Source organism: Aulonocara stuartgranti (assembly GCF_965226115.1).
Source record: "Aulonocara stuartgranti genome assembly, chromosome: 9".
Lineage (NCBI taxonomy): Eukaryota > Metazoa > Chordata > Actinopteri > Cichliformes > Cichlidae > Aulonocara > Aulonocara stuartgranti.
This window is the reverse complement of record NC_138960.1, coordinates 32,996,503-33,015,551: the sequence shown is the minus strand read 5'-3', so window position 1 is coordinate 33,015,551 and position 19,049 is coordinate 32,996,503. Positions and strand designations below refer to the sequence as shown.

Here is a 19,049-nt window from a genome sequence, read left to right as displayed (position 1 = left end):
TCTTGCCCGAGAGTGCACCCCCCGTGCTTCGCTCCCTCTGTGCTGTCTCTCCGTCCCCCAAGAGACTCGTTTTCTGTTCCTGGCCCAGTGCACCATTGTCTGCCCGACACCTTTGTTCCGAGGTCGTTGGACTCTGCAGTTTGTTTTCGTCAGGCATGACGCTCATAGGCCTCCGCTGCGTCCACTGTATGACGGCCCCTTTAGGGTTATTCAACCGGCCGGAAGCATTTCCTTTTGGACTTTGGGAGTCAGCAGGAGGCTGTTTCTATTGACAGACTTAAACCGGCACATGTGCTTCTGGATGATCAGGTGGTGCCGGCTCAGGCCCCCTGCTGTGGCCGTCCGCCTTCCACTGGACTGGACAACTCTGCTTCTTCCTCTGGGAGCGCCCCCCACCTGGCGGGGCCCGAGCTATCTTCAGGTTTTCCTGACCGCCCATGCCAACCTGGTCCTCAGGCTCGTTTCTCCTCAGCCAGCTCTCCACCTCCCCGGTTCAGCCGTTCTGGACGCTTGATTAAAGCAAGGGTTCTGGACTAGGGGATGACCCTACTGGGTGTTCGGGGGGGGGGGGGCATGTGTGGTTGACCACTGGAGGGCTCCACTCACACCCAGTTCTCAGGAAGTGTTGTTGCTATGTTTTGGAAGGAAAGGTATTCAGTTGTGTGGTGAGGAGTAATAAACGAGGAGTGTTAATCGAGAGCTCTCGTGTCGTCTGTGTTTACTTCCACAATGTCAATATAGTACGAGGTTCAGTTAGCTTTGCACAAAAGTCCTCCAACGACCTACTTTTTGCTTTCTTATTCTGAGCACATTTATGAAGCCTTTACTTTTTTATTTTTACTTTAGCTAGGAATCACAATTTGAATCAGTACTTCAACTTTTATTGGACTATTTTTTAACAATGGTATTCTTACTTCTACTTAAGTGCAGTATGTCTGTACTTTTTCCACCTCTGTAAACTACTGAGAGACATGAAAACACATACAGTACTGTGCAAGAGTACAGATCCAGCCTCATTTTTGTATTTTGAAGTAATGAAATGTACAAACACAAATAGAACACGTTATATAATGCAAAAACTGATTGTTTTGCTGCCATTTGTTCAATTCATTGTCAAAATGATCCCACAAGATCTCCAACACCACTGGCTGAAATAAAGCTCTGAAACATGATGATTCTCTATCATGTTTCACAAATTGTTTGCAGATACTCACTGTTGTACCTCGCTCCTGACCCCTGACATACTGATGACTGGAATCAGAGATTTTCTGATTCACAGATTTTCAGTTCAGTTTTTGTTTACTTTGTTTTACCTCAGCCTTTCTAATAGTTTCCTTCCACTTCTGATGAGGCATCACAAACCAGTAGATTAATCAACTCAAGGGTCAGATGCATCTCTGACATTCTCTGTGTGGTTATTGTGTCTTAAGGGCATGGCTTTTAGTTTCTGATAATAGACTGTAGGACAAGCTAGAGGTGATAGGGCTGAAGATGTTAATATTCTCATTGGGAGGAACAGAATGTACAGGATTAGAAATGAGGACATCAGAGGGACAGCTCAGGTTAAACAGTTTGGAGACAAAGTTGAAGAGGCAGGGCTGAGATGGACTGGACATGTGCAGAGGAGGGATTGGGTTTATTCTGGACAAGGATGGTAACTGTGGAGCTTAATGTCAATCTCCCAGGCAGGAGGAAAATGGAAGACCACATAGAAAAGTGATGGATGTAGTGAAGGAGCCAATGAACAGAGTTGGTCCCAGACTAGGGCATTTGCAAACACAGTCCTTGGAGACTTCTTCCTGACCTCATCTGTCAACGTATCACCATTGTAAACATGATGGGGCTCAAAACATATCTCTGATGTAATCCTACCCCACCTTGAACCCATCTGTCATTCCTAAACCTCACCATTGCCGCGTTGTTCTCATACACATCCTGCTCCACCCTCACATACTTCTCTGTCACTATTAACTTCCTCATACATACCACAGTCCCTTTCCTGGTACCTTATCATATGTGTTTTTAGATCCACAAAGGCACAGTGCAGGTCCTTCTGGCCTCTATACTTCTCCATCAACACTCTCAAAGAAAATATTTAATTTTCAATTTCAATTCAGGGAGGAACGGCCATCTGCCACCACTGGTTAGAGAAGGAAGACAAGATAAAAGACATGCTGTGGAGCGAGCCAGAGATTAATCACAAGTATGATTCAATGCAGAGAGGTGCATGGACACACAATGAGTGAGAAAAGTGACTGAAGAACAAATAGTCAGTGTATCACATCTCTTTTGCTCTTTCTTGGCATGAAACAATAATGCTGCTCACTGATCATCCACTTCAACAATTCTTTCCCATTACCTTCATTATAGTTTAATGATATGACTGAGAAGGTACCGAAGATTAGCTTCTTGGATTTGGGAAGATTCCCGGTGCCTACGACCAATTCATCTACTGTCACCTGGTGCCGACGCTACACTTCAGTTCCCAACCCGGAATCTATGGTCCGATGGCCCCATGTTCACCTTGCGTCCCTCGTTCGACCGCAGTTTTGATGGCAGATGTGACGTACCACTATGGATATTAGCTTCAGCTAGCCCTGAAGTCACCGCCTGGTGTAACAGGTGCACACAGGTGTTTAATTCAAGTGCCACTGCAGTCAGCTGTTGAGTGCACCAACCAAACGTCATCAATCAGGTTTGCCCTGCTCAACACTCGCTCAATCACAAACAAATCGTTTATTTTAAACGATCTTTTTATAAAGAAATCTCTCAACGTCATGTGTTTAACTGAGACGTGGCAACAAAACGTGGATTATATACATCTGAAGGAAATTTGTTCGACTGGCTGCTCCGTCATCGGAACTCCACGTCTTTCGGGACGTGGCGGAGGTCTCGCTGTTGTGCACCAGGACAGATTCACATGCAGACTGATGAACTCGGATTCCTTTACCTCATCTGAACTGCAGATGATCAAGGTCGGCTCTTTGCTCACCTTATATTGTATTTTAATCTACTGACCTCCTGGCCCTGCCGGAGTCTTTTTAACTGAATTTAATGACCTCCTGTCATCCATTATTAAATTAGAGAAGGTGGTAATGTTGGGAGATTTTAACCTTCATATTGATGATACATCCTGTAATATGGCTGCTGACTTCATGACTATCACAGAGTCTTTTAATTTTATGCAGCATGTTTCTGGCCCTACACATGTAAAGGGTCACACATTGGACCTTGTTTTCTCCTTGGGTTTAAATATAAATGACATTCGTGTGGAAGATGTTCATGTGAGTGACCATAGCTGCATATATTTTAACTTAACTTTAACCCAAAATAACGATTGAAAGGCGAATCATAAACCTGAACGCCGGCAAAAGGTTCTCTGTCATGTTTGACGCTGAAATGACTTACAATGATTTGGACTCTCTTGTCTCATCCTTTAATAACCAGTGTAATTCTATTTTAAACATAGTGGCACCTCTGAAAAAAAGTACTGTCCTACGTTTGAAATCTCATCCTTGGCTAAATGAAAACATTCGTAATTTCAGGAGATACTGTCGCAAGCTGGAACGTTTGTGGAAGGCTTCCAAGCTTGAGGTTTATAAGTTACACCTTAAAGAATCTATCGTCTTACTAAATGACATGTGGAAAAATGCTAGAACAGAGTATTTTTCACACTTCATAGCTTCAAAAAAGAAATACCCCAAATTCTTGTTTAAAACAATTAAGAGCATTGTTTCTCCTGATGCTCCTTGTGCACCAGTTCACTCAACGTCCGAATGCAATGAGTTTATGAACTATTTCAGAAATAAGGTCATTGCCATCAGGTCTAATATCTGTCCATCATCTTCTCAATATCAGACTTTCAACTTGCCCTCCTCTGATACTTGGTCCTCTTTTACTCCTGTTACATTACAAGACATCAGAGGCCTGCTTTGTCATATAAAACAGACTTCAAGCCCCCTTGATGTCCTTCCATCTTCACTTTTCACTAGTGTGTTTGATTCCATTGGCCCCTGTATTGTGGAAATGATAAATACTTCTCTTCATACTGGCTCAGTTCCCAGCTTCTATAAAAACAAGCTATCGTCGAGCCAATATTAAAGAAACCCCAGCTGGATCCATCTCTTCCTAACAGTTATAGGAAAATATCCAAATTGTCTTTTATATCGAAAATTTTAGAAAAAGTAGTAGTAGAACAACTTAACTATCTCCTGGATAAAAATGCTGTTATGGATACTTTCCAGTCTGGTTTTCGTAAATTGCATTCCACTGAAACGGCCTTACTTAGAGTATCTTGATGGCAGCAGACTCTGGAGAATACACAGTGCTGGTCCTGTTGGATCTCAGCTCTGCTTTTGACACTGTAGATCACAGTATCATGATAAACAGACTCGAGAACTTGTTTGGGATTACTGGTGTTGTTTTAAAATGGTTTATATCATATCTGTCTGAGAGATCTTTTACTGTTTGCATGAATCATGTCACATCAGAATCAACAGTTTTGCCGTGTGGGGTACCTCAGGGATCTGTTCTGGGTCCAATTCTATTTCTACTTTATGTATTTCCCCTAGGCCAAATTATTAAGCACTATAAATATATCTCCTATCATCGCTATGCTGATGACATCCAACTATACTGTTCCTTCAAAATGTCTGAGTTTTATAAATTGTCTAATTTAAGTAATTGCCTGACAGAAATCAACCAGAATCAGAATCAGAATCAGAATGGGTTTATTGCCAGATGTTGAGGTTTACAACATTAGGAATTTGCTGCGGTGCTTCAGTGCAAACAATAAGAATTAAAGTGCTATGTAGAAAGAAAGATATGTGCATGAGATATACATGAGATATATACATGAGAATAAGAATTAAGAGTGCTACGTAGAAAGATGCTACGTAACCAATGGTTAAATGACAATTTTCTCCAACTAAACTCTGATAAAACAGAAACTCTAATTATTGCTCCAGACCACATGGTCCCAGAAATCAGGCAGCATATCAGCTTCTTAGACCCCTATGTAAAATCGAGCCTTAGAAACCTCGGTGTTGCTCGAGCAGCACTCTAAGCAGCTGGTCCGAAACTGTTTTTATCATTTACGGAATATTTCTAAACTCAGACTAACGGTATCAAAGCTTGAACTTCAGATGATTATTCATGCTTTTATTTCTTCTCGTTTAGACTACTCTAATGGCCTTTTTACTTGTTTTAACAAATCAGCCTTAAATCGTCTTCAGACTGTGCAGAACGCTGCAGCACATCTCTTAACAGGCACCAAGAGAAGATCGCATATCACTCCAGTTTTAGCCTCCCTTCACTGGTTGCCTGTAAGTTTTAGGTTTCATTTTAAAATTTTAGCTCTAACCTTTAGGGCCCTACATGGTCAGGCTCCTCAATATTTATCTGACCTGCTGAAACCACATTCATCTTCTCGGGCTTTAAGGTCATTAGATCAGAGACTGCTGGTGGTACCACGCACTCGTTTTAAAACTCGTGGTGATCGGGCCTTTCAGACGGTGGCACCACGGTTGTGTATTTCTCTTCCACTGTCTCTTCGCTGCACGGACTCCATTGATTCTTTTAAGAAACAGCTGAAGACATTTTTATTGAGAAAAGCATTTGATTAATTTCCTCTTATGCTGTTTTGATAGTTTTATTATATTACATTGTTTTATTTGCTGTTTTATTTACTGTCATATTGTTTTATATTTCCATTTTCTGTGTTGTAAAGCACTTTGTGATTTTTTCTATCTGTGAAAAGTGCTATAAAAATAAATTTTACTTACTTACTTACTTACTTAGTTCTTGGTAACAAATTGCTGTCACTGGCTCTTCACTCTGAACTGGCTTTTATGTGTATTATGTAAAGTTATTTAAAATTAGAGTTTAGTGAACAGCTCATGCCCTCCCTTTGGATGCAACTCCTGACCACATTGCACTTTATACTGTTATACGACAGAACACAAATTCATTTTCAGAACATCACAGAAATATGTATTCAGCTGTTATGTTGTTATCTTTGAGATTTTTTTGAACATCCAGCTGCTTTGTCTTTTCTCTGTGTTTGTCTGAATCAGTGTGGTGGAAAACAGAGACAATTTATGTACTGACAAGTTTATTTTTATTGAATTTCGGATTATTATTTTGCAGTTTACAAAAGATGACAAACTTTCACTGATTTGTTAGATAAAAGTGTATAAAAACGTTTAAATAGTTCAGAAATAATTCCTTGTTTCCTTGTTTGAATGCTGATTAATATGAAATCAAGAAGAAAACACACAAAAAAATGCAGTTTATAACTGTGTTCATGCCCTTATGTGTGTCTTTGCACACACCAAAATAAAAAATCCCACTTCCAATTACTTTATTTCCTGACCTAATACAGGAACGTCTGCTGGTTTTGGATTAGGTTCATCCCTGTCTCCAGTAGCTTCTGTACCTGACTGTCATTTTGCCCTATGTTCTCAAAGAGAACACACCTGTTGTCACATTTCTGAATTATTGCTTTCAGCTCAGGTTGACAGGTACGTAGGAAATCCTCAAACTTCATTTCTGCCTGCCGCAGGTCGTCTCCTCTGGTGAACAGGATAATTGTTTGTTTTCTAACTTTGCTTGCAAAAGCTTTTTCTAGCTTTTCTATTATGTTTCTCTCACCATCTGTAAATCTGCTTGCTTGCATCACAAGTACATACACACAAGGTCCTGACTCACAAAGCTGTTTGCACTTTTTTACATGTTTGTCCCTAACTGACGGTGCAATGTCATCATCAAAGATGTCAGGAGTATCGATCACACATACATGGAAATCATTCACTTTAGTTTCTGCCACTTGGCACTCTGAGGTGATCGGCTTGGAGCTGGGTCTAGATATGAAGCGTTTCTCTCTGAGGATGCTGTTCCCACTCGCACTCTTTCCACTCCCAGACATTCCCAAAAGGACAATGTTCCATATGGCTGGAGTGCGTCTTCCTGAATAAGTTTATAATGATGATAATGTCAGTGAAATCCCTCATTGCATTACATTCAAAATCTATAAATAATGAAAACGTAAACTCCCACAGTTGCACTAAAATACACAAAAGAGCTTATTTAACATTAGTAAATCCAGTCTTACTATTTGAAGTCTTTCTTGGATCATGAAGGACTCTTTGCTTATAACAACCGTCTGCATAATCCCTATTTAATAACCCATTTTTTAATATGAACTTCTAAAATGCTGCTTAGAAGCATTGGGGTTCACCTGCTTGTGGCTCAGTAGTGTACGGTCCAGTTTGTGATCCATAGTCAGGCCTACAATTTAATAACAGAGAAAAAATAAACCCACCTCAGCTCAAAACCTTTTTTTTTTGTTTTATAAACACTTATTTGTTGTTTCTAACAATATATATATAAAAAAAATCAGAGCCCCTTGTAAAATACATTACCAGAGTTTTTCATAGCATATGTGCACATGGTTAAAGAGAATATGTTTTTCATTTTTATTTAAATAAGGTTAGCCCTAATGCTAGCTCAACAGTTCTGCACTTTCAGCTTTACCTGGCATTGGTTGTTATGAGTTGTTGTGGTTCACATCTCCTTGAATTACTGCTCTGCCGGCAACCCATACTGCAGAAACTGAATGAGTGATCTGTGGGTTCATAAGTCAGAAGCAGCAAAACTCTGAACTCTTCACTTTTGCTGAAGTACACTCATTAAGTATTTTACATTTTAAATTATAAATCATAGACTGCAGGACTTGAGAGATTGTGAAAATAAAGCGTGATGTGATATGAAATCAGAAAGGTTTTCTTTCTCTTTTTATCTGCAATACCTTTAATAACTGTCCTTTTATTTTATTGCTACAAAGCAAAGAAAAGTTTACAAGCAAAACTCACTGTGAGTGGTGGCTCTTCAATCAGGTGCAGCACAGTCTGTGCAGTGAGTGCAGACTGTGCTGCCCTCTATACCTGTCAGCTACAGGAGGAGGTGTGTCCTCTGTGGAGCTATAAATAAAAGATGTGTTTAACAGAAGCTTTATCATTCATCCCTCTCACCTGTGCAGTGACAACAGTGACATTAAGATGGATTTGTTTCCAGCAGGTAAGACCTAAAGTTAATCTTTAGGTTGGTTTGTTACCTTGGAAAGTTTTCACTAAGGTTCTTATTACACCCTTGTGTATATGAGTTAAATCAAATTAGTCAATTGTGTTTCAGGTCCTGATTTGAGGATTGTGATGATTGGAAAAACTGGTGTGGGCAAGAGTGCTGTTGGGAACACCATCCTGGGAAACAAACGTTTCAGATCTTGCCCTTTATCTGGGTCAGTGACTGAGGTCTGTCAAAAAGGTGTGACTCAGTGGGGTAATAGAGTAGTTAGTGTTGTAGACACACCAGGGATCCTGGACACTGCAAAATCAGATGAGCTCATCAAAAGAGAAATTGTGCGTTGTGTTGAAGTCTCCTGTCCCGGTCCTCATGTGTTCCTGTTGGTCATCCAAGTGGGTCGATTCACCAAAGAAGAGAAAAACTCAGTGGAAGCCCTGCAGGAGCTGTTTGGCCAGGCTGCAAACAAGTACATGATTGTGCTCTTCACCCGTGGTGGTGATCTTGGAGGCATGACCATAGAGCAGTACGTACGTGAAGCTGAGCCTGGGCTAAAGCACATCATTGAAAGCTGTGGAAACAGGTTCCACGTCTTTGACAACACCAGCAGCGACAAAAAGCAGGTGGTGGAGCTGGTCAAGAAGATTGATAACATGATGGCAGAAAATAGAGGCACACACTACACAGACGCCATGTTCAAGGAGGTGGAGGAAGCACACAGACTGGGATTGACACTGCAGCAGTATAGGTTCACTGAGCCGCTGCTTAAGCGTGTCAGACTTTTTCGTATTCTTCTTGGGAGAGATTAAACTGTTGTGATAAATAGTACACGATCTAGACTGAACTGGACAGTTTTTGTACATACACATGAAAGCATGAAGTCTGTTTAGAATGACACAGTGTAGAAAGCTGTTTAGGATCATTTTATTTGAGTTATCACAAAAAAGAATGAAGATATCGGTTGCTGATTGTTTGACATTGTATTAAAGTGAAATACTAATCATAATACAAGCTGTGCTTTCAAAGTGTTTCTTGTCTCTGCTTCATCTGCTCCAGCTTGTAGCGAGTTTATAATCAGGGTGGTTTGTGATATCTGAACTGAACTGTATTTTGTATTTTTGTGTGATTTTGAAATGATGAATTATGACTTCTAAGAGGAGAAGTTTGAATTTTATTTGTTTGTTTTTTTGTCTGTTTTCTGGTTGTTTAAATGAAATTATTGTGAAGAAAAATTTCCTTTGGGTTCATGATTGTTAATTGTTGCTTCAACATTGTCCATTTTGATGTTTTACCTAAATAAATAATTTAAATACATCACTGTCATCAGTCATGTCTAAGTATAAAACCCCACTTTCACAATCTGAATCAGAATCAGCTTTATTTACTAAATATATGTTTTAACATCCAGGTATTTCCACGTCACATTGCATATCCAATTTTATGTCATCTTTGTTTGTCTCATGACAGCACACAGATGGCATGATAGTGTAGCTTTGTGTTGGAAAGGATCCTGGTTAACTAAGTCGCACTGGCATAGTCTCAAGGACATCCTACTGATGTATTCTGACCTTAGACTACTCTCACCAACGGTAATACTGTCCAAATGCTTTTTTTTTGAGTGTTAATTTCTTTAAGTAAATGTGAGTATGAATAAAAAAAATGGTTTAAATGAAATATCCACTGAAGTGAGTTCACTCCATTTATGTTTAAACAGTTTCACCTTTCACAAGAATGTACGCTGATTTTGTTGATTGTACTTTTAACAAATCCACAAAGCTTTCTCACTGTGAGTAATGGTAATGTAGAAGTTAAATTATATTTAATGGCATTCACAACGTATAATTTTCCAGAAATATATAAAAGACATATGTGGGTAAGTTGTATCGTCCTCTTCTCTCTAAACAGAACATACACTGTATAAGATCAATAAAAAATATTTGAAACCTATACTGGGGTATCCACTTGTGTCTGGAATAAAGTCTCTTACAGATAATATTTATCTGTCCATTTACGTATTTGACCAGCATTGACCCAGTTATCTTCTTTTTTGGGAAGACTGAGTTTTTGGATCTATGTACGTCAGTAACTTTTGTATCAGAATCAGAATCAGATTCAGAATCAGAAAGGGTTTTATTGCCAAATGTTGAGCAGGTTTACAACATTAGGAAATTGCTGCGGTGCTTCAGTGCAAACATACTGTCATAAATTACGCTTAAATAGACATGAAATAAAAATAAGAATAAGAATTAAAAGTGCTAAATAGATAAATATATACATGATATATACATGAGTGCAGGTGGTGATCAGTGCCAAACATGGAATGATGCAGTGAACACAGCGTAGGGTCATGTGTTAGTGATGGGAACAGTCATACGGTTATTGTTCATGTGTCCGACAGCAGAGGGGAAGAAACTGTTCTTATGGCGAGAGGTTCTGGTGCGAATGGACCGGAGCCTCCTGCCTGAGGGGAGCAGGTCAAACAGACTGTGTCCAGGGTGAGAAGGGTCAGCTGAGATCCGAGCTGCACGCCGCAGTGTCCTGGAGGTGTACAGGTCCTGCAGAGATGGGAGTCTGCAGCCAATCACCTTCTCAGCAGAGCGCACAACACGCTGCAGTCTCTGTTTGTCTGTTGTTACATTTCCTCTGCTTATTAATGATTTGCGTCATTGTGTTTACCACAGATTAGATCTAGAAGCTAAGCATGTCATGTTTTTATTTAGAAAACTCTGGGAAGGCCAAACCTTGACTCATGGTGTTTTTCCAGCCAGGTATGATTTTATTGCAGTGTCAGTGTGTTTGAGATCATTCTCATGAAGAGAATTAAGCCACTGCCAGTCACATTCTTTCCAGATGATATCACATTGTGCATCGAAATCTAACCTTACTTTTCTGCCTCAAAAGCTGATTCAGTATATCTGGACGTAATGTTTTCAGCGGGAGAAACGTTTCGTTACCTCCGGATGAAGTGAATTTTGGGATGCCCTTACTTGGATGAATGAGCATGCATCAAGATACTTACTTTTCTTGTTTTCAAATTTTTTATCAGATTTGACAAGATCTCCAACACCAAACCATGACAGAGCCTACACCCTGTTTTACAGATGGCTGTAAAAACTCTCTATAGTACCTCTCTCCAGAGCTCCTCGGTACATGTTGATGATTTGAACCAAAATTTTCAAATTCAGGTTAATTACTCTTTAAGACCTAATTTCTTGTTGTCCCTCAGCCTTTTCTCCCAGTGTCCCTTCATTAAGAATGGCTTCTTTACAGCCACCATTCTGAGATTCTTAAGAACATCATCTATTATGAACAGTTTTTCCACTTTTTAGAAGTCAAAAGTATCGCTGTCATACTTTTCATTCAGAGAATAATCTATCTGAGGTGTTCTGGATATTTTTGTTGGACACAATGAGCCAACACGAAGTTGTGCTGTGATCTTTTAACATTTGGTCCAACACTACTTTCCTATGATTAAAATCATTAATGGGCGTTCATAGCCTCTTGAAAAGGAACAAGGATTTTGGTGAGAGGATGGAACAAATTTGACAGGAAGTTGTCACAGAAGTTGGTGATGTGAAACAAAAACTTGTAAACTGTAGGTGCAAACCCACAGACAATCTCATAATCATACGGAAAGATTCAGGAAGGTTTTCGTGAGGAAATACTTTTCTTAAAGACATGTGGTCAGAGAGAAAACCAGGAAGTTCCTTGTAACATGTAAATTTTAAAAAAAGGCACCAAAAAGAAAACAATGCAATCATCAGCACTCAGAAAACAAATAAGCAATTATTCTATTGTTTTCAGGAGCTGGAAGAAAGATTTGTGTCTTTTAAAGTAGTTACAGTTGAAGCCACTATGACGACATTTTCTGATTTTCTAACAGAGAATCATTAGTAATCACAAAAATGTGGTTTGTGCTCAGCCAAGTCATCTTTATAAGGAGACAGAACTACATCTTCAGATGATTACTATTGCGCTCTACCATCATACATCCAGTGTGCTGATAAATTCACTGGTTGCCTTAATGCACTTTTCTACTCTATTTGAGTAGTGCTTAAAAAAAATCCTCATTCAGTAATTCATATAAGCACTTTTTTTTCTACATCTTAGTGCTTTCTAGCTAACATCTAATCTGACTTTATGCTAGTGACAGAGACTGGCCAGTTGCTTTCTGTACTTAAAATATATGTCTATGTGCTTTATTTGTTTTCTCAAAACAAATCTAACAAGGAAAAAAAGAGAACCGTCCAGTTATTTTCAAATAAGAAAAATGAAAAAAAAAAAAACACGAAATGAATCCTTTTGTCATATATGTTTTTCTCATGAGTATGATTACTGTTATTTACTTAGAATTAGGTTTAGAAAGGGATTTAGTTTTATAGAAATTCAGATAAAATCTGTAATGTGGCTAGATTACTATGTAGGAAGTACAGTGGAAACCACAGCTGTTACTTTTCATTAAGAAACTACTGGCCTATCTACAAGTAATAAATTGTTCAAGGCTTCTTAGAAAAAAACAGGGATGTTGTTGTAGGACCTGAACAAATGTGACAGAAAGTTTGATAATGATGTGGAAAAACCTGTAACACCTGTTGGATTCCACCCAGAGTGTTTTCACTGACACCTGAAGAAGCTCATAATGAAACACAAACATTCAGGAAGGTTTGCTGTGAGGAAATCACTTCCTTAAAGCCATGCCATGAGGAAGAAAAGCAGGATGTTCCTTGTATACATATTAATCAGCAAAACTGTCATTGCCTGGTTTCAGCTGATGTTTATCTTGTTCTCTCAGGCAGTTATGAGCCTTTATGAGCTGTGGAAACAGGTTCCACGTCTTTGACAACACCAGCAGTGACAGAAAGCAGGTGGAGCAGCTGGTCAAGAAGATTGATGACATGGTGGCAGCAAATGGAGGCATACGCTACACAAACGCCATGTATAGACAGGTGGAGGAAGCACACAGTAAGGGATTGGCCGTGGATGAGTGTAAATTCACTGAGTCGCTGTTTCAGCGTATCAAAATGTTTCGTACTGTTCTTCATGGAGATTAAATTATTGTAATAAATAGTGATGAATCTAGTCTAAACAGGACAGTTTCTGTACCCATTTGTAAGTCTAGTCTGACACAGACTTACAGTGTAGACAGCTGTCTACATTATTTAACTGAGCCAGGGGCGACCGTGGCTCAGGGGGTTGGGAATCGCATCTGTAACCGGAAGGTCGCTGGTTCGATCCCTGGGCTCTCTGTCCTGGTCGTTGTGTCCTTGGGCAAGACACTTTACCCTACTTGCCTACTGGTGTTGGCCAGAGGGGCCGATGGCGCAATATGGCAGCCTCGCTTCTGTCAGTCTGCCCCAGGGCAGCTGTGGCTACAACTGTAGCTGCCTCCACCAGTGTATGAATGTGAGAGTGAATGAATAGTGGTATTGTAAAGCGCTTTGGGTGCCTAGAAAAGCGCTATATAAATCCAATCCATTATTATTATTATTATTATTATTTATCTTTTGGTATTCAAGAGGAAAGCATTATAAAGTGAAATAATAATCATAGTACGAGCTTTTCTCTACTGCATCTGCTCCAATTTGTAGTGAGTTTGCAACCCTGATGGTTTGGTGTTAAATTTATTTTAAATAGTGTGTTTTATGCATATTTTCAGTCAATGACTTGTTTTTAAATGATGGCATGAAGTTTGAAATGTATTTTCTTTTCTTTGCCATTTTTGTCTGAAAATATTGTGAAAAGCATTTAATTTTGTCAATGATTGTTTATTGTTTATTAAAGCTGAAATTCTCCCATGTGTAACTGAGAGAATATGAAATAACTGATATTGACAGGTTTATAGTTATATATCAGTCTCCATAATGCTCACTCTCTTCATCTCCTGCTTAATCATTCTGATTCAGCTGGTTGACATCATATTAGTTACTTTTTTTTGTGACTGTTCAGTTTAGGTTGCATATTACCCACAGTTTTTTAATGGATCATCTTGAACCTTCAGAACGATATGCCGAGCATTTTTTTGTACATCTTAGCACTTTTAGCTAACATTCACATTCCAAAGACCACATCAGGAGTTCATCAAAGTCCAGTATATTGCTCAAGCAATGTAGACTGGCCCACATTTGGTTGACATACACCCTGCCATGACACCAGTCAGTCAGAAGTCCCAGTTTGAAGCCAGATCCGGGCCACACCTGTTGTCTATGAGCCTGGGCCACATACCCCAAACCACAATTGCCACAATTGGGCCAGATGCGGCATGCCATAACATAAACAGTGCCATCTACACCAGTCCTGGCCCATATCTGGATGACATACCACTTACCATGCCGGAAGTCAGCCAGCAGATCCGGGCTAGCCCTGTCTGCTCTGTGGGGAGGTGGCTCAGGAAGTAGTGCAGGTCTACCTCATCCAATGGTTGGATGTTCAATACCTGGTGTTTCCAGTCTTTTTTTTTTTTTTTTTGTGTCCCGTTTGGATCTTTAGCCATCAGAATTGATGTCTTAAGGCCAAGAAAGATGCCAAGCGGATTTATTTTACCAAGTGGATCATCATGGCCTTGCCATATTGGTCCATTTGATTGACCTTTATTATAATTATGAATTTATTTTATTTTCAGTTGCTACAAACAGGACAGACATGACTGGGGGATAGGACAGGGAGAAAGAATGAAAGAAAGAGAGGGAGAGAAAGAAAACCAAAGGGGAGAAGAGACGGTGAGAAGGGGGGGAAGAAAGAAAAACAACAACAAAAAAAAAAAAAAAACACCTGGGTCACCTGTATGGAGAAAAAAAACTAACTTGGCTGCTCAGCCGTTTGTTTCCGCTGGAGGGTCCGAGGGGCCCGTCCAGCAACCTGCTTCCGCTTGAGGGTCCGAGGAACCGCTTCAGCCGTCTGTTCCCGCTGGAGGGTCCGAGGGACCGCTTCAGCCGTCTGTTCCCGCTGGAGGGTCCGAGGGGCCCATCCAGCAACCTGCTTCCGCTTGAGGGTCCGAGGGGCCCGTCCAGCAACCACTTGCGGCTCCCACGCCGTCGCCTGCAGCGCCACCACCTTCGCCTGGTCCAGCCTCCGTGTCTTCAGCTCCGCCTGGTCCAGCCTCCGTGTCTTCGCCTTCGGCGTCGCCTGGTCCTGCCTCCATGTCTTCGCCTTTGGCGTCGCCTGGTCCAGCCTCCGTGTCTTCAGCTCCGCCTGGTCCAGCCTCCGTGTCTTCGCCTTCGGCGTCGTCTGGTCCTGCCTCCGTGTCTTCGCCTTTGGTGTCGCCTGGTCCTGCCTCGCTCCGTCTAGCTTCGTCTGCGCCTGAGGTCCCCATGCCGTCTGGTCCTGTTCGTCCTGCATGTCCGGTCCGGCCAGCACGTCCTGTCCGGCCTGCTCGTCCTGCATGTCCTGTTCGGCCGATGACTGGACGTCGTTGCCATCATGGACGGCTCCCTGAACTACGCCGCCATCATGGACGGCCCCCTGAACTACGCCGCCATCATGGACGGCCCCCTGAACTACGTCGCCGCCGGTGCCTCCTGCCCGGCCACCCTCCTGATCTGTTGCGTCGCCGCCGATGCTTCCCGCCTGCCCGGCCTCCTGAATTGTTTTCTGGGCTCTTGGGCCGTCAGCCTCCGGGCCGCCCCCCTGAACTGCCCGGGTTTGGACTGTTGTGCCGTCAGCCTCCGGGCCGGCCCCCTGAACTTTTCGAGACTGTTGCCTGGGCCTCTGCGCCTTTCGTGGGCTCTTTTGTTTGTTTGCTTTTGGACTGTTCCTGGGCCTCAGTGCTGTTGTTTTGGACTTTGTTCCCTGTGTTTTGGTTTCTGGCTCGTTGTGTTTCATATATATATATATATATATATATATGACCGAGCTAAGATCCTGTGGGACTTCCAGATACAGACGGACAAAATATATATGTACACATATATATATATATATATATACACCCTGGTGAACTTCTATCGCTGCACCATCGAGAGCATCCTGACCAACTGTATAACAGTCTGGTACGGGAACTGCTCTGCCTCGGACCGGAAGGCGTTGCAGAGGGTCGTGAAAACTGCCCAGCGCATCGCCGGAGCACCACTTCCTGCCATAAAAGACATCTACAGGAAGCGGTGTCTGAAAAGGGCTGGGAAAATCATCAAAGACCCCAGTCACCCATCACATGGACTCTTCACCCTCCTGCCCTCTGGGAGGCGCCACAGGAGCCTCCGGACTAAGACCACCAGGTACCGGAACAGCTTCTTCCCCACAGCTGTCAGACTCCTGAACTCTGCCTCCTGACATCTGACCCACGTTAAACTCATGGACTGAACATACACACACCCACAATGGACAACTGTACCCTCAAACACAATAATAACATGGACTGAACCACCACTCACAACCACTAGCACTTTATATAGCCTCTGTAGAAACTATCTACACCCTCACTTATCTTAACTGCACTACTGTATAGCTCTGTGTAAATAATCATTCTGTACATTCGATAATCTTTAATCCTACAACTGTTTACAACTTGCATAGTTCCCATTTCTGTATAGCTGTATATCTCAGATTCTGTAAAGTTATTTATTTCATATTCTGTATAGTTTTTCATATTTATATCCTGTTCATAGCTTGTACTCACTACAGCCTGTACATACTTATAGTTATAGAATATTCACAACATACTTCATACCGTGTACATTATAACATACCATAATAGACCCATTTCTGTAATATACTCACATATCTATATTATTGCTAATATATATTGTAATATATCTATATCACTAAAGCACTTCTGGATGGATGCAAACTGCATTTCGTTGCCCTGTACCTGTGCATGTGCAATGACAATAAAGTTGAATTCTATTCTATAATATATATATATATATATATATATATATATATATATATATATATATATATATATATATATATATATATATATATATATATATATATATATATATATAAATAAAATTTAAAAAAAAACACCCAGCACGCCCCTGCGGGCGGTTTATCCTTCAAGCTCGGGTCCTCTACCAGAGGCCTGGGAGCTTGAGGGTCCTGCGCAGTATCTTAGCTGTTCCCAGGACTGCGCTTTTCTGAACAGAGATCTCCGATGTTATTCCCGGGATCTGCTGGAGCCACTCGCCTAGCTTGGGAGTCACCGCACCTAGTGCTCCGATTACCACGGGGACCACCGTTACCTTCACCCTCCACATCCTCTCGAGCTCTTCTCTGAGCCCTTGGTATTTCTCCAGCTTCTCGTGTTCCTTCTTCCTGATATTGCTGTCATTCGGAACCGCTACATCGATCACTACGGCAGTCTTCTTCTGTTTGTCTACCACCACTATGTCCGGTTGGTTAGCCACCACCATTTTGTCCGTCTGTATCTGGAAGTCCCACAGGATCTTAGCTCGGTCATTCTCCACCACCCTTGGGTGCATCTCCCATTTTGACCTCGGGACTTCCAGGTTATACTTGGCACAGATGTTCCTGTACACTAAGCCGGCCACCTGGTTATGGCGTTCCATGTATGCCTTGCCTGCTAGCATCTTGCACCCTGCTGTTATGTGCTGGATTGTCTCTGGGGCATCTTTACACAGCCTGCACCTGGGGTCTTGCCTGGTGTGATAGACCCCAGCCTCTATGGATCTTGTACTCAGAGCTTGTTCTTGTGCTGCCATGATTAGTGCCTCTGTGCTGTCTTTCAGTCCAGCTTTGTCCAGCCACTGGTAGGATTTCTGGATATCAGCCACCTCCTCTATCTGCCGGTGGTACATACCGTGCAGGGGCCTGTCCTTCCATGATGGTTCCTCGTCTCCCTCCTCTTTCTTGGGTTTCTGCTGCCTGAGGTATTCACTGAGCACTCGGTCAGTTGGGGCCATCTTCGTGATGTATTCTTGGATGTTCGTTGTCTCATCCTGGACTGTGGTGCTGACACTCACTAGTCCCCGGCCTCCTTCCTTCCGCTTAGCATACAGCCTCAGGGTGCTGGACTTGGGGTGAAACCCTCCATGCATGGTAAGGAGCTTTCTTGTCTGTGTGCATGTCTGAAGTTTAGTCTCCGACAAGTGAAATGTTCAGCTGGGTTAAGATCAGGTGACTGATTTGGTCATTCTTTACTTTAATAAACTCCTGTGTTGCTTTGGCCATATGTTTTGGGTCGTTTTCCATCTGCTTTATGAAATACCAGCCAATCAATTTGATTGCATTTAGCTGGATTTGAGCAGACAGTATGTCTCTGAACACCTCAGGAGCTCATTGTGTTGCTTCTGTCATGTGTCACATCATGAATAAACTTTAGCGTCCCAGTGCAACTGGCAGCCATGCGCGCCCAAGCCATCACACTGCCTGTGCTGTGTTTTACAGTTGATTTGGTATGCTTTGGATCATGAGCTGTTTCACACTTTCTCAGTACTTTTTTCTTGCCACATTTCTGGTAGAGGTTGATCTTGCGTTTATCTATCATGAGAATGTTTTTCCCAAACTGTACTGGCTTTTTTAGATTTTTTTGTTTTTAGCAAAGTCCAGTCTAGCCTGTCTATTCCTGAGTTTTATGAGTGGCTTTCACCTTTCAGTGAACCGTCTTATTTACTTTCATGCAGTGTCGTCTTCATGGTAGACTTTCATATCCATACGCCTACCTCTTGGAGAGTGTTGTTCACTTGTTTGGCTGTCATGAAGGGGTTTCTTTTCATCATGGAAATGAGTCTGGGATCATCCACCACTGTTGTCTTCCGTGGACGTGCAGGTCTGAGTTTACCAGTGCCGTGTGTCTTTCTCAGGATGTTCCACACTGTAGATTTTGCCTCTCCTAATATTGTAGCAATTTCGCTGATGTTTTTTTCTGCTTCAGGATGGCTTGTTTCACCTGCATGGAGACCTTCTTGACTGTATGTTGTCTGTTCACAGCAAAATCATCCAAATGGAAGCACTACACCTCAGATCTACTCCCGACCTTTTGTCTGCTCAATTAATAATGAAGGAATTTCAAA

The 19,049-nt window shown here is 41.7% G+C and overlaps 2 protein-coding genes and 1 long non-coding RNA gene across 3 annotated transcripts in view; 2 read left to right on the top strand and 1 right to left on the bottom strand.

Moving 5' to 3' along the window:
* LOC309713828 (uncharacterized protein) overlaps window positions 1-19,049 on the top strand; it is a 150,029-nt gene that overhangs the window by 92,495 nt on the left and 38,485 nt on the right. The gene's annotated exons all lie outside the window — the stretch shown is intronic.
* Window positions 6,237-7,901, bottom strand: LOC309713720. Its single transcript, XR_014278656.1, has 4 exons — window positions 7,872-7,901; window positions 7,534-7,624; window positions 7,238-7,287; window positions 6,237-6,966 (listed from the first exon to the last, which is right to left on the bottom strand). It is a non-coding gene; the product is annotated as an uncharacterized lncRNA (long non-coding RNA).
* LOC309713696 (GTPase IMAP family member 7-like) lies at window positions 8,032-9,233 on the top strand. Its single transcript, XM_082545502.1, has 2 exons — window positions 8,032-8,076; window positions 8,191-9,233. The coding sequence occupies exons 1-2, from the start codon at window positions 8,058-8,060 to the stop codon at window positions 8,886-8,888; spliced, it is 717 nt and encodes a 238-aa protein (XP_082401628.1). The 5' UTR covers window positions 8,032-8,057; the 3' UTR covers window positions 8,889-9,233.